General features: G+C 33.7%; 1 protein-coding gene across 9 annotated transcripts in view; it reads left to right on the forward strand.

Annotated features, from left to right (window-relative positions):
• LOC136029916 (protein hu-li tai shao-like) overlaps positions 1-16,928 on the forward strand; it is a 133,330-nt gene that overhangs the window by 43,553 nt on the left and 72,849 nt on the right. For all 9 annotated transcript variants that reach the window (XM_065708436.1, XM_065708439.1, XM_065708438.1 and 6 more), the window contains one exon: positions 10,198-10,428. In XM_065708436.1, coding sequence (XP_065564508.1) covers positions 10,198-10,428 — 231 coding nt within the window. The remainder of the gene's footprint in view (positions 1-10,197; positions 10,429-16,928) is intronic.

Below are 16,928 nucleotides of genomic sequence, written 5' to 3' on the forward strand. Positions count from 1 at the left end.
AAAAAGAAATGCTTCTGCGTGTTGTGAGATCAGGTCATGAGAAAATGGCATGGCCGTGAATGGGACTGGGAACCTGGATTTGCTATGTCTTCTGACAATGTTTCCTAACGAAAGAGGCATCATTTACTTTTCCATCATCAAGCAAATGAATTCGTTTGTAGAGTATGGAAAATGATTGACTGCAAATTTTATAGTTCTCATTTTTCTGCTCAAGAGAAAAAGGAAGATAGTTTCAGTTGATGAAAGTGAAGCTAAGATCTTTTATTTTCCAATCGTTTTGACAGGTTAAGTGTACAAGATACTCTGGTGAAGCAATAGTTTAAACTTTAATCTTTTTTAACTTCTTAAGTTTTATAAAGTATTTTAGTTGGATTTGATTTTTTTTAGAAGTTGTGGAATCATATTTTGAGGATACTTTTCCTTTGATTTTTATTGTGATTTAGTAGCCTCTCAAATATGTTGTTTTTCTTAGATAACTCATGCAAGGCCTGAAGAAAGGGCTATCTAAATGTTCATTCCCCTAGTGCTTTACTGGAAATACTAATCAAAGTAAGAAAATATAAAACGAGTCTATTGTTTATTGTAAGTAAAAATATTATTATCATTATCAATATTAATTTTGGATTTAATACGCCAATCAGCTCGTGGGAAAACACATATAATGCCTCAATAGTTCATATGTGTATTTAGAATGAATATCACGAAATTAGCCTTTTTTAAAAATAGTTATTTACTCGTTCATAATAGTCAGTTATTTAAGAAATTTGTATTTAGTTACATTTTTTTTTTCTATATTGGTCCTCAGTTTTAGGTAATATTCTTGTGACTTTTTAAACTCGGATTTCTGTTGAACGCTATGACGCTAAAATTTAACTCAAAATTTAAGTCAAATTAAATAAAAGATCTATTTAGCCTGATATTTAACTCAAGATTTTTTTTTATTAACTCTGATCTTAAAACTTGCAGTGACTTTTGGAATACATGGAATATCTTGAAAACGGTCAAAAATTCTCTTTTCCACCAAAACAAGCTCCTGTGGCAGATATAGTTACCTCTCTAGAATCCTCTTAGCACAAACATTACACATCTATTTCTAACCCAGGTGAAATTAGGTCTTGTTTTATGAACACACTTTATGGCAGCCAAAAAAAAGTTATTTTTCCTACTAATTTGACGCCAGACATTTTGCATGACATAAAAATATCGTCTAATCTTCGCAAAGACCCGTCTATTATAATAACAAAAGTAGACAAAAGCAATTCACTTGTAGTTATGGATATGTTAGATTATGACAAAATCGAAATATTGTCTAATCTTCGCAAAGACCCGTCTATTATAATAACAAAAGTAGACAAAAACAATTCATTTGTAGTTATGGATATTTTAGATTATGACAACATCAAAATATTGTCTAATCTTCGCAAAGACCCGTCTATTATAATAACAAAAGTAGACAAAAGCAACTAATTTGTAGTTATAGATACGTTAAATTATGACAGTAATATTTATTCACACAAAAAAGACAAAAATACATATACAACCGTGAGTCACGATCATACTGATAAGTTTGTGAATAGAATTATAGCCGAATTAAAGAATATAAAACAAAATAGTAAAATCACCCTACAATAGTATAATAAATTTTTCCCCCGTGGTAGCGTTTGTCCAAAATTCTACGGTTTACCAAAATTATATAAGCAAGGTATTCCTTTAAGACCTTTTGTAGCATTTACGAAAGCCCCTGCTTTCAATATTCGAAAGTGGCTATGTACAACCTTCAGCCTTCTATTCCCAAAAATTGTACATAAGTATTTCGGTATATTTAGTGTAAAAACTTAAAAATGCAAGCATTTCAGAAAATACAATAATATGTAATTTTGACATAGTGTATGTATACTAATATTGATGTAGCAATATCTGAGCCATTGTAAAAAAATAAAATATAAGAAAATTATCATTTAATCGATGATTCAACATTAGGAATAGATTCCGAGGTTTTATTTCTGTTCATTTTAAGTTTTAATATCGCTCCTTACTTTCAGTTAAAAAAACGTGTTTTTTTTTATTTATCAACAAATAAAAGGCCTCCCCATTGGGGCACCGCTATCCGGGCTATTAGTGAATATTTATGTAGAACATCGTGAAAGTTGGGCATTGAATTCATATTAAAAAAAAAAATCTATTGGGGACACATGGGTGATTTAATGTCGCTCTGGAATTATGGTGAAAATGAACTTAGGGGTTTTCTAGATCACCTTGATACATATGACCGAAATCTACAGTTTACCCTGGAAATTGAAATTGCAAATAAATTACCGTTTCTGCGTGAATTAATTATATGTAGCATTGATAAACTGTATTTTGCAATTTACAGAAAACCCACACAAAAATAGATATCTGTATTTTAAATCCCCTCCCCCCAAAATTAATAAATAAAAGAGTTTTTGTTACCTCTTTTGTTGATTGTGCCCTAAACTTTGGTCTGAATCTCGCATGACAGATGAACTGAACTTCATACTTTTTACTGGAAAATTTAAATTAATAAATTTTGCAAATTTGAAATCAGCCTAAAAAGTGATTTTTTTTTATGCAGGTCAGATTAGACTATGTTAAACCAAATCTGGTCTGTAGAACCATTCCTGCTCGTTTCATTCGCCTAGCTCAGCAAATCTCCAAGATTTTGTCCTACAGTAGAATTTGAGTAAAAATCTTGGCATACGATCAAATAACTAGTTTTGTCTCCTTACTCTGACACACAAGAAAATGACCATTTTTTACAATGCTGCCCCTGAGAATCTGACAATATTCCAAAATTTACTAGCGAAAAATCCTAAGATTTTATATACAAAATATGTATGTAAAATATAAATACAAGGAATCATTTTATACATGTACTTATCCTAGATCCAAAGCTCAGGGATGTAACTACAAGATCTTGGTAAAAGCCCCAAGAATTTGCAGCCCTGGTTTAAAATGACAAACAAAACTTCTCAGGCTTGTCTTGGGCTTTCTTTTGTTGAAGGGCTATTAACTTCCGAGGAACAATTAGTCTTTTGAGTCGTATCCTAGCAGTGTTACCTAGCATACTTTTCTGTCATCAGGCAAATGAATTTGTTTGAGGAATTTGGGAACTGCTCCAGGTGTCGTTTTAAGCAAGGGGTTTGAAAGGCTATCTGAGAACCAAATAGTTCTCTGATGGACTAGTTGATGTATGGGCAATGTATTGCTTTCAGGGAAATGTTTTTATCAGGGACCAAGTTGATAGTATTTAAGGTGCTTTAAGAAGTGGATTTGGCTTTCTGACAATCTGAATATAAGAGCGATGTTTATGTGAACGTTTTTTCCCTAAAGAGTCATTTTGGGCTTCTAAACGAATTTTAAATAATTTCTGATACCACACTAGCTAAGCCTGAAAAGATAAGAAAAAGATATTCCCAATTGATTTATTTCCAGCGACTGAAAAAGGAAAAACAATACAAATACTTCTGCCTAAACCCCTGGTCAACCATACTCAGTGCAAAAAAAGAAAAGCAAAACAAGCCATAAATAACAGAAACTAAAATAAATAAAACGAAGTGTAAAATTCCTCATGAATCTTGTGTTCCCCTTCCACCGTTGCATCGAGAGGGTCTTCTTTAATTTAATTTAATTTAATTTTTTTACGGTAGCAAGGTGGCATGCTACCTGGCTCTACAAAAAAAGGCCCGCCAATTGATTCGTCGCTAATAACCTGATGGCGCCCTATCTGCCATCATTGGGTCTGAGGGATAAAAATCTTCTTTTTTTTAATCTTATGATGGCAACAATAGGAGGATAGAAGTGTCGCAATGGCTAAAAAAATATCCCCAAGGTGTATGCTTTTTGTACATCCTCGACCCTTATAATGGAAGGTAATTTACTAGGTAAAAAAAAAAAACCTTTTCCCCTCGACGGTATTCGCATTCTCTTTGAAATTTGTCTCTTGGTTCGTAGCATATAACTTGTTTTCCTTCACATTATTACTGATGCTTTTTGTTTATATAACATGATAAAAAAAAGTGCATTACTCCTCGCTTAAATGACCTCGAAAAAGTGATGATAAACTAAATAGGTTTTTCTTAATGTATTATATTTTATAGGCTTGAATTTAATTGTTTCTCAGTCTCTGTTATAAAGTTAGCGTCTGCTAGTCCAGACAGTGCTGAGAGTGCAAAGCAATGAAACTGCTTTGCATCGTTTGGCATTTGTCTACATTTTTTTCTACGGTTGCTCTCAATTCTGCGACTGTTACTGATTTCGTAGCTGGGATGGGCTTTTATGTACCCAGACAAAAGAGGGCTTGCTTATATAGACTGCTGATGAATGTTGAAGTTTTTCACTGGTAATCTCTTCAAGAATATTCGTCGGCTTCATTGTTGTAAAAGGGTGCTGGTGGGGTATGCGAAATTTCTAACGGTAACACCAATAAAGTATAGCATATTGGGGTATCTACAGGAAAAATAGAGCATGCTTTGGCTCGATTGAAATACTTTCAAAACACTCCAATATATATTAGACAATTATTGTTACTTATAAGTAGGTTTTATTCTTCAAGCAAAACACACTAAAAAAGCTTCTTCGTATTGAAAATGTCAAATAATTTTAATCTTTGGAAGGAGCACCCCGTTTCCCCCTCCAGAGGAAAGTATGTGCTTTGTTTTCTCATAGAATCTAACTAGGTTTATGGGATAGTTCGAATGAAATTCGAAGTTTAACACTGTCCCAATGAAGGGCATATAGAAAAAGTGTTGAGAATTTAACTGTCACAAGATGAGCGGGATATGTTGTATATATTCCTGTTGGCCTTTTTTTGTATTAAATAAAAAACAAGTTTTTTTTTTAAAACTGAAAGTAAGGAGCAACATTAAAACTTAAAACGAACAGAAATTACTCTATATATGAAAGGAGGGGCTTTTCCTCCTCAATGCCCCGCTCTTTACGCTAAAGTTTGACTCTTTCTCTTAACTCTACTTTTTAAACAGTAAAAAACTTTAAAGTCATATTTATAATATTTATAATTATAATTTATGCAATTATATATATATATATATTATATATAATATATGTATTACATATATATTATTATATGTTACTAGCTGTTGGGGTGGCGCTTCGCGCCACCCCAACACCTAGTTGGTGGGGCGCTTCGCGCCCCCCCCAAGCCCCCACGCGCGCGTAAGTCGTTACGCGCCATATTAGTTACGCGCCATTGTAGCTGTGTCCCTGTGTCCCACCTGTGAATAGAGATAGATATAAATATATATTTTTAACTACGTAAAACATGCGAATATACAACATTCTTCGCTGTCCCATTGTCTGTGCATATAAATAGCATTTATATTCCCTGTGTCCCGGTCGTCATTTGTGTCCTGGTGTCCCAGTTTGTATTTTCTCTTTGAGTGTCCCGGTTGTCATTTATATTCCCTGTGTCTCAGTGTCCCGGTCGTCATTTGTGTCCCGGTGTCCCGGTCTGTAATTTCTATTCAAACAATCCCTGTGTCTCAGTCGTCAATTATATATCCCGCCTGTGCCCCCGGCGTCCCCGTTGTAGTTGTGTCCCTGCGTCCCGGTTGTCATTTATATTCCCGGTCGTGATTTGTGTCCGGATGTCCCAGTCTGTAATTTTTCTTTGAGGTTCCTGGTCATCATTTATGTTCCCTCTGTGTCGGTCGTCATTTGCGTCCCGGTCTGTAATTTATCTTTGAGCGGTTTTGCGTTCTTTAGCCTCAAGCCTGTTTCCCTGCTGTTCTTTTGATTCCTCGGCACGCCTTCTTTTTTCACTTTCTCTTTTAGCAGCAAGTCTGCTTTCGCGTTGCTCTGGTAGTTCCTCGGCACGCTTTCTTTTCTGACTTTCTCTCTCAGCAGCAAGTTTTTTGGCATAGACTCTTTGAGCATCTTCATCGGCTTTTGCCATGGTAAGTTCATCAGTCATTGTAAACTTAAACATTAATAGATTTCTACGTCAACATATGTCTTAAATATCTTGAATGACGTCACCGTCAAAGCAAAAATGACGACAACTAATTTCATGACGTCAGCCGACACAGAAACATGACGTCACCTGATCCACAGACAGACAGACAACTTATTTTTATATATATAGATATAATATACTATATTGTATTATATATTATATTTGATATACATACATATATCAAATACATAATATATATATATATATATATATATATATATATATATATATATATATATATATATATATATATATATATATATATATATATATATATATATATGATATATATAATTATACATATTTCTAATTATAATATTCTAATATTCATTCATTTGAACACTTTCGGCTGACCCCAGTCCCTGGTTAGCATGTTTTGGTGTTTGTATTGGTTGTTGTTTTTTGTAGTCAGCTGTGAAACGTAACAACTATATAAATATAACTTTATTTTGTGCAATATAACTTTAAAAAGACTGTTGTTAGTTATATTTCGTATTATTTCCTACGCTGACCTAGCGTTAATCTAAGATTATTAATTAGATGTTTTTATTTGTGTTCTAATAAAAACACAATTCTAGCTATCGTATCTCTGTGAATTTAGAGACAAAGGGCGGATTATAAACTGAGACATTAATATTTATCTATTTTTAGAAATTTTACACATTACATGTAGATTAGTGTTAAGAAAGAGTTGCAATGTATTGAGTTGGCATTTATGTTAACACAGAAATCTAATGATCACTTAAAATAAAATAATGTAAAAATTCAAATACGGATTTTGTTATTTATTTAAAGTGCTATGGACATCAATTTAGGAAATGTTCATCCCTTGGATCTATATTGGGCCTGTTTATTCCAGAAAACCCTGATTTTTCTTGGTTGTTTCGAAGTTATTAAGTTTTGGGTAGTACCACATTGTTTTCAATGTAGCCACGTTGAGTCGCCAAAATTAATAAGCACAGTTAAATAAGACGCACCAGGGCGTGTGACTAGGATAAGAGTTGGATAACGCTTTTTGGTTATAACCCAGTCAGGCCGCTTGATTCAGTACCCATGTTGAAAAATTTTCAAAGTGTGTTTAATTAATTAAAATTATAAATTTGCAACCGGAACCCCTGCCGATAATCCCCAGACCTTATATGAGGGGGTCACTATCCAAATGAAAAAATAGTGAAAAATGAAATTGGCCAAGAGTGATGGGCTGAGCTGAAGCAATGAATAGACACTCTGTGGAAGGTGATTGGAGACAGCGGGCATCCCCTCCCCGCCTATCCCGAAGCGAAAGCGAGAGAGCGAGAAGCTTGAATGTTATAGAGTGGAGATGGGCTAGATGGGAACCCCATATGAAAATGAGTATTTCCAAAGGCAGCTAAACCTACATAGAAAAGCTTCCTAAGCTGATTGGTGACTTGTGTTTTTAGCGTATTTTTCTAATGTCTTTTCACCCATGTTTTTTTTTAATTAGCACCTGCTACTACCAATAACTGCTTAACTGTATTCCAAGGTTTTTCATTAAAAATCGGATTGAGGATTTTTTCTATGTTTCTAAGATCAATAAAAAAAAAAACTTTCCACAAAATAAGTTTTTCAAAGAATATGAAGAACTCCATTAAACCAAAAATGAACAAAAATAGAATCAAATAATCTGCCAAGCTTAGAACTACCACAAATCAACATCAATAAATAAATGAAACTGAAAACGAGCAGAAATTAACATTAGTAGGGCTCACGACCCGTGTTCCTTTTCAGTGCCATTAAATAATGTGCACATTACTAAAAAAAAAAAAAATTTAATGTTTTCACTTCTATAACTTTATTAAATAAAAAAAATATAAATATTTTAAGGAATGAATATCAGCATATGTACATTAAACTGACAATGCATATTCGTTAGTATTTTTTCAGTAAAGTGCAAATTCAGTAAAGCTCCTTGGCCAATTCAAACAGTCAGATTTCATTTTCACCATTTTTGACACTTTAAGAAGAGCTTAGACAAACGAATTTGAAAATTTTAAAGAATTTGAAGTGAGTATTTTGCCCTGTTAGCTGTTCTACTATTTCCCAGACTAAATTGACATTAAAGAAAGATTTATGAGTTCTTATGTTTTAGTATTGTGACATTGAAACAGAAACACTAACAAATTGAAGGTTATCAAAAGTGGCACTTAATTTTTCAGGGCTACCAATAGATTACAAAAAACAAGCAAATAATACGAGGGCATAAGAGGGCATAGGAATTCTAAATGCAGTTCGGCTGCACAATGTTTGCGCAACTTCGTCAAAACCCCACAGATTGGCAAATTGTCCAGAAAACATGTTAAATGGCAACAAAATAGGTATAATGGGGGAAGCGTAATCTGGCCAGAAGTCCCCCCCCCACCACCTTCATATATACCTGAAATGACAATGGCAGCAAAGCATAATTTTTTTTACTTTTCTTCATTAGCAATATTTTAATTGCCAATAGCGGCAGTAGATTGTAAGCTTGTTTCGTCAACAATAAGCCTTGTTCGGGTTTTATTTTATTATTTTACTAAGAAATTTTTAAGCCTGAGCCGCAACATAGTCCTCGATTTTAACACCTTTTGATTTCTTATGTAGCAGAATTTTCAACTGCTTTTGCAATTTAAAAAGTTAAAATTTGCAACTGAAGTGGAGGGAAATTGGTTTGAAGAGGTTGCATCAACACTAGCATGTTTCTAACTATTGTCCATTAACCCTATATCTTTGTATCTTTTCTAAATTCATCTTACAGATAGGAAAACTGGTATTTCAAGCTTCCAACTTATCTAATTTAGATTCTTTTTCAACAAAATATAAAATATAATTTGTCAAGATTATAAAATATTTATCAATTATCAAACATAATTGTTGGAAGCAAAAGCTATGTTAAAACTTAAATTAAGTTAAAGTCAAGTTTTAAAAACAATAATAATAAAAAAAGTTCCTTAGACCCATGCTGAATCTATTCATAACTGAAAAGTACATTTTTCTAAAAGTTTTCTTTTGGTTGTATCGAAATTATGAATTTTAGGACAGTACCTTGTTTCTGTAGGTGATACTATGTTGAACCCTGAAAATAAATAACCTAAATAAATATTGTAGCTCCTTCTTGCTTTTGCAATAAAGATTAGTGGTTACATTTTTTTTTTGTTATATCATGCTTGGAACGACATTAATAGGCTAACTGTAACAATTCAATCACTAATTGTAATTTGTAAATCATTTTGTTAATTGAATTCTGATATATCATATCATGATTCTTATTATGATATGCTATTTTTTTCAGCGTGGTATTTTATTTCCATCTTATTATGATATTATTTATTTTTTACTAAATAATTAAGATGCATCATGTATGATATATCAAACTTGTCACTTCAGTTATTAATTAGTGTGATGTATTTGTTTCATATTAGTTTTATATATCAAATTAATATATGATATATTTGTTTCCAGCTTATTATGATATTATTTATTTTACAAGGAATAGTTATGATATATCATATATGACATATCAAATTAATCGCTTCAGTTATTAATTAATGTGATGTATGGATTTAATATTAATTTTATATATACAATTAATATATGATATATTTATTTCCAGCTTATTGTGATATTATTTACTTTATAATAATAATTATGATATGTCATACATGATATATCAAATTAATCGCTTCAATTATTAATGTGATATATTAATTTGGTATATCAAATAGATATGTTGTATATTTATTCCCAGCTTATTATGATATTATTTATCTCATGATAAATAACTATGATTTATCATATATGATGTATCAAATCAATCGCTTCAATTATTAATTAGTGCGATACATTGATTTAATATTAATTTGTTATATCAAATTAATATATTTCTAACTTATTATGATATTATTTATTTTATCATAAGTATTTATGATATATAAAATTAATCACTTCAATTATTAATTAATGTAATATATCAATTTGATATTAATTTCACATATCAAATTAATATGTGATATATTTAATTCTAGTTTATTATCATATTATTTATTTAAAAAAAAATAATTATGGTATATCATATATGATGTGTCAAATTAATCCGTTCAGTTATTGATTAATGTGATATACTAATTTAATATTAATGTCAAATTTGTATATGATGTATTTATTTTCCGGCTTATTATGATATTCTATTTATGATATTTCCTTTTTAGGTAAGAATCAATCAGGACCAGGAACACTTTTTGATCAATCCATTTGGGTTGCTTTATCACGAGGTGACTGCGAGCAGCCTAGTAAAGGTGGATATGCAGGGGAACATTGTTGACCCAGGCTCCTCCAATTTTAGTGTCAATGTCGCCGGTTTTATGCTACATTCAGCAATTCATCAGGCACGCCCGGATGTTAAATGTGTTATTCATATGCATTTGCCGTCGGTTGTTGCTGTAAGTAGTTAATTCTTTTCCACTTGAAAGGTTTTGTCACACATACGAATATTTACATGCATTTATTAAGATCATTTCGCATTATCTTAATATATGCATCAAAATTTGCATTTTATTAATATAGATAATTATTATTAGCTAAATTATACTATTTAACTGTAATTGTAAATCAATAAACAAAACCGAATTAATTATTACTAATGCAATTAATTTATATTAGTATAATTAATATATGCATTAATACAATACTTGGAATAATATTCGGAATTTATTTTATTAAATGCGTATTAAGGTAGGTTCGTAAACCACATTGGCAAAAATAAAATTGTAGAAATAAGAGAGATAGAGAAAGATGGGTTTATTAATATAAATAAACAAAACAACCAAATAGCCCGAACCGGAGCCTGTTGGGGCTTACAACCCCAGTACACATACAAATAAAAACAATACGAAAAAGGAGAGGAAAAAGAAAAGAAACAGAAAAAAAAATATTCTATTACCCTGCATTTCGATCGATTCGGGATTACATTTCAAGAAAGACCAAAAAAAGATAAAACAAAAAGAAACTAAAACCACTTGATCAGTATCGCTTAAAATAAAACCAATATCTTGGCTCAACTAGCAAAACCATAAATATTTAGGCAAAATAGCTTTAATTCCCGCCGAAATTCACGAAAACTATCCATGTTTCTCAAAGTCATTGGTAAACAATTCCATGCATGGGGTCCTAGATGCCGAATAGAAAATTGAGATCTACGGGTAATAGCAAGTGGACGACGAATTATATTAAACTGTCTCGTAAAATGTGTATGAATATTACTTCTAAATTCAAACATACTTTTAAAACACATTGATAAACAATTTTGAAAATATTTGTGTATAAACAGTCTTCGTTAAAAATAAAAAGTTCTGCTAAAGGCAAGGTTTGTACAATCTTTATACCTCTTGTACCGGATCTTTAAAACCAACTCCGCATAGCACTCGAAGCGCTTTATTCTGCAAAACTCGAATGTGATGAAGATGAGAAGAAAATGTACTACCCCAAACAGAACAACACTATAGCAGATAAGGATGAATTAAGGAATAATAAAGTGTTCTTAAAATATCTCTGGGGAAAATATACTTCAACTTTCTTAAAATGCCAACGTTCCTAGCGATTTTAAGACTAACATAATCTATATGTTCTCTAAAGCTAAGACATTCATCAATTAAAACTCCTAGATGTTTTTTACAATTTGCTCTTAAAATACTCATATCAGCAAAGCTTAGCAAAAGCCAAGGTAGTAATTTGAGCTCCTACCATACAATAAAAAGTAAGATTTGCTATAATTCAAATTTAACTTGTTAAGCTTCATCCACTTTTGAACTAACTCCCGAAAAGAACTAATACGACTCAAAAGCTGAATTCCTGCTTGTGCAGCCACAGTTAAATGAGTGTCATCCGCAAAGCTGGGAACGACAACTTTTTCCCATCACATCCAAATTCAAGATCATACGAAATCATATTAAAAGCTTTGCATAAATCATTTATAAAAACTAGTAGTAACATGGGACCAAAAACAGATCCTTGAGGTACTCCAAATTTAACATTACTGACTGAAGAAACGATATTCCCTAATTTTACGTATTGAGTTCTTTCTTTTAAAAATGAGGACACTCATTTAAGAAATGGTCCTCTAAAACCATAATTTTCTAATTTGGCAATAAGTATAAAATTATCGACGCAGTCAGCGTCCTCAGTAGATAAACCCCTCCGAAAACCAAATTGATTTGGATTAAAAAATGACTCACTATCGAAAAATTCAACCATTCTTTTAACTATTAATTTCTCGAACAATCTAGATACTACTGGTAATAAAGAAATGGTATAATTCTTATAATTTTCTAGTAAATTTTTATCCACGCCTTTATATAGAGGAATAACTTTTACAATTTTAAAACAACTTCGAAACACTCCAGTCCTAAAACATTCAGTAAATAAATACACTAAATGACCGGAAATAACAGGTTAAATATACTTTAAAGTTTTAACTGTTACAAAATCAGTTCCTGAAGCTCCATTTTTCATAGTTTTCAATGTTTAAGAAGGGAGATTTTTTTTTTTTTTTTTTTTTTAATTTCAACGAAAGTGCTTTGAATTTTATGTTTTTGTTATTCCTGTTTATTTTCCTTGTTCTTTGGTTTTTATGGCACTTGGTATTAACCAAGTGACATATAGCAGTCGCCAATTCTGTCGGTCGGTCTGTCGGTCCCGGTTTTGCTACTTTAGGCACTTCCAGGTAAGCTAGGACGATGAAATTTGGCAAGCGTATCAGGGACCGGACCAGATTAAATTAGAAATAGTCGTTTTCCCGATTTGACCATCTGGGGGGGAGTGGGGGCCCGGTTAATTCGCAAAAAATAGAAAAAATGAAATATTTTTAACTTATCAGCGGGTATTTGGATCTTAATGAAATTTGATGATTGGAATGATATTGTGTCTTAGAGCTCTTATTTTTAATCCCGACCGGATCTGATGACATTGGGGGGAGTTGGAGGGGGAAAACCTAAAGTCCCGGTTTTGCTACTTTAGGCACTTCCAGGTAAGCTAGGACGATGAAATTTGGCAAGCGTATCAGGGACCGGACCAGATTAAATTAGAAATAGTCGTTTTCCCGATTTGACCATCTGGGGGGGGGAGAAGGGGCCGGTTAATTCGGAAAAATAGAAAAAATGAAGTATTTTTAACTTATGAGCGGGTGATTGGATCTTAATGAAATTTGATGTTTGGAATGATATTGTGTCTCAGAGCTCTTATTTTAAATCCCGACTGGGTCTGATGACATTGGGGGGAGTTGGAGGGGGGAAACCTAAAATCTTGGAAAACACTTAGAGTAGAGGGATCGGGATGAAACTTGATGGGAAAAATAAACGCAAGTCCCAGATACATGATTGACATAATCGGAACTTATTTGCTCTCTTTGGGGTAGTTGGGAGGGGGGGGGGGGAGTAAGTCTTAAAAATTAGAAAAATGAGGTATTTTCAACTTACGAACGGGTGATCGGATCTCAATGAAATTTGATGTTTAGAAGGATATCGTGTCTTAGAGCTCTTATTTTAAATCCCGACCGGATCTGGTGATGGGGGCGGGGAGTTGGGAGGGGGAAACCTAAAACTTGGAAAACACTTAGAGTGGAGGGATCGGGATGAAACATGGTGGGAAAAATAAACACAAGTCCTAGATAGATGATTGACATAAACGGAACGGATCCGCTCTCTTTTGGGTAGTTGGGGGGGGGTTAATTCTGAAAAATTAGAAAAAATGAGGTATTTTTAACTTACGAATGGGTGATTGGATCTCCATGAAATTTGATTTTTAGAAGGATATCGTGGCTCAAAGCTCTTATTTTAAATCCTGACCGGATCTGGTGACATTGGGGGAAGTTTGGGGTGGGGAGACCTAAAATGATGGGAAACCCTTAGATTGGAAGGATTGGGATGAAACTTGGTTGGAAAAATAAGCAAAAGTCTTGCATACGTAATTTACATAATTGGAACGGATCCGCTCAATTGCGGGGGGGGGGGGGGTAATTCTGAAAAATAAGAAAAATAACATATTTTTAACTTACGAAGGAGTGATCGGATCTTCATGAAACTTCATATTTAGAAGGACCTCGTAACTCTGATATCTTATTTTAAATCTCAACCGGATCAAACGTAATTGGGGGGGGGGGCAGTTGGGGGGACCGGAAATCTTAGAAAATACTTAAAGCGGTGAGATCAGGATGAAACTGGATGGGAAGAATAGAAACCTGTCTAAGATACGTGACTGACATAACTGGACCGGATCTGCTCTCTTTGGTGGAATTGGGAGGGGGGAGGTAATTTTGAAAATTGAGGTATTTGTAACTTACGAAAGGGTGACCAGATCTTAATGAAATTTGATATTTAGAAGGATCTTGTGCTATAAAGTTTAACTTTAGGTTCTGACCTTCTCACAAGTGCCAAATGAGCTCTTGGCTCTTGGCTCTTCCGACCTCGTCCAAATGAGCTCTTGGCTCTTCCGACCTCGTACCATATGAGCTCTCGGCTCTTCCGACCTCGTCACAAGTGCCATATGAGCTCTTAGCTCTTGTTAGTTTGAGTTTTTATATATTTTTTTAGGATAACTACTTAAGCTTAAAATAAAAGAAGGAAAGTTTTTGTCCGAGTTGTCTCGTCCACATTTTTGGGCATTTTCTCCCAATTTCTCTGATAGCGCTGAATAAAGAAGGCGGTCGTCCTCTCGAAATATTCGCTTTGTACGGCCTCCTAATTTTTTTGGCCTTCAGGAAACCATACTCTGTATTTGTTTCATGAATTTGTTTTTGCTAAAAGTATTTTATATGCAGAGAGGGTGTAATTTTCCTTCTCAAAATTGTTTCTAATACTCCTCTTTGAAATGTCGAAAAATTACGGTTTAAAAATTTACTCCCAAATTTTTCAGTTGGAGAAAATATATCATACCAAAGGAAGACTGAATATTTCTTTTGGATTGAATAAACTCCTTTACGTAATTGGATCATTTCCAAAAGGACATTCTTGAAAAGGTGATAAGTTTTTGTTTTTGTCTGAATTGTGGCAGCCCTTGTGACAGTTACGGTAACCCTGCTCTGTATGACTTAGTAAACACCACGTTTGGTGGGTACAAGACTTGTATGCAGTGGTCGGCTCCAGCTAAAAACTCAGGGAGTGGCACCCCATCTTATTGAACTTGGGTTTGTTAGGTTCTGAAAGCAGCCAAATGCTACCCCTTCGTACCCCAATTTGTACTTTCCTTTTGTCTGCTGTATGGAGCTTACAACCTATTCAACGGGTGGTGGGCAAGTAGACCACTCCCTGAATTTTACCTTAAACTAACCTCTGAATACAAGTTTTCATACACAGTACACGTGGGGCTTACAAAGTAATGAAGTTCTTGTCTCAAGGTATGCCACCACTCAGACGAGTGGGCCGGTCTAAAAACTTGTACCGGCACTGACACTGGCCAGTAGGCACTGGCCAGAAGGCACCGGCACTGGGCCGGTCTAAAAACTTGTATACGTTTTATCATTGAATCAATTATAGCACTAAATGACTACAACACTTCTTAAGTGTGACAACGCTTATTGTTAAAAATCCATGTCTTCAGATGATGTTGGTCATTAAGTGTGGGATCAATGTCACAGGACACACCACCATGTTCTGTCAGTCCCTTCAGACCTCGCTAAGATCTGAAATTTGTCAATATTAATATGCTACGATTCAAGAGTGTCGTATCCTTTCCTAAGATGTATGTCTATGTAAAAATGATAGTTGCAAGCCCCTATTGAATTCACTTATGGGCGTTCATCCACTACTGAGAAGTGTAGTGTGAACACATGGTGCCGATTTATTGCTAATTTTGTGCCAAGAGATGATGATCTGCAGTAAGATGCAGTGGCAGATGTGGCAGCTATCTCATCAAAATGGTGGCAAATCTTGTTACATCCAATTCATTACTTTGGGAACGTCATTTGTGGCGGGACTGAGATTTCAGAATTCACTCTGAAACGCTGCAACTTTGTTCATCATTACCAAAAGTTGCCACTGTGCTCGTGTTCTGCTTCCGCTATCCCTAGGGAGAATTTTCTGAACTACCCAACCGCCTGTCTCTTAACTGGTTTGGATCTCTGCGCACTTATGGTATGGGTAAACCCCTATTGCTCGTAAAATGCGATTTCAATACCGATATGATTCGTAATTAACGTGCTGCAGTATCTTCTATAAATTAGCTCATAGTTGGTACTTTACGTTTCACTTCAAAACAGCTTGGTACTCTTGAGAAAGGCTGAGCATATAATGATGTATCTTTTTAGTACTGGATTTCAACTGTGGATAATATTTCGTTGAGATACCCGAGATTATTTAAATTTCTTACGGGTTGAGTGTTTTCAAGAATAAAAATTCATGTTCTCTATTCGTATATGGGTATACTAATGTTCTTTTCTTCTTTTAAGGTCTACACTGATTCAATTAACACTTGTTAGGAGTATCACTGGGACAAAAATCTTCCAGTAAAGGACAAGCTTTGCATAGTTAGTAAACTCTGTGGATGATTTCTAGGTGGATTCAAAATGGGTAACCCCTTCCCCCTCCTTGGATTTGAGTCTGGTATTGTGTATTTACTAGTTGGTAGGACATTTTACAATAGCATTGAAGTTTTTCAGACTCGAAGGTCTCTGCAATTCAAGGGATTTTCATCCCATAATTTGTTGTATTTTCACATGCATAAAAATGTAATTTGAAAATTAAACGTTTTAAAGTATTTCAGAGTATTCTTTATTCTGTAAATGAAGCAAGTACTGTTCGTTGTCTTCTCGTAGATTCAAGATTGTTTCTAAAAAACTTCATATTGTTAACCATTAAGGCGCTTAGGATGAACTGTTCTTCTCTTTGTTAAGTTCTTTGTTAGCTTTGCTTTCTAAGTAAAATCAGTGGATGGTGCATTTGCCATTTAGTGA

Source organism: Artemia franciscana, chromosome 8 (assembly GCF_032884065.1).
Source record: "Artemia franciscana chromosome 8, ASM3288406v1, whole genome shotgun sequence".
NCBI classification, from domain to species: Eukaryota; Metazoa; Arthropoda; class Branchiopoda; order Anostraca; family Artemiidae; genus Artemia; species Artemia franciscana.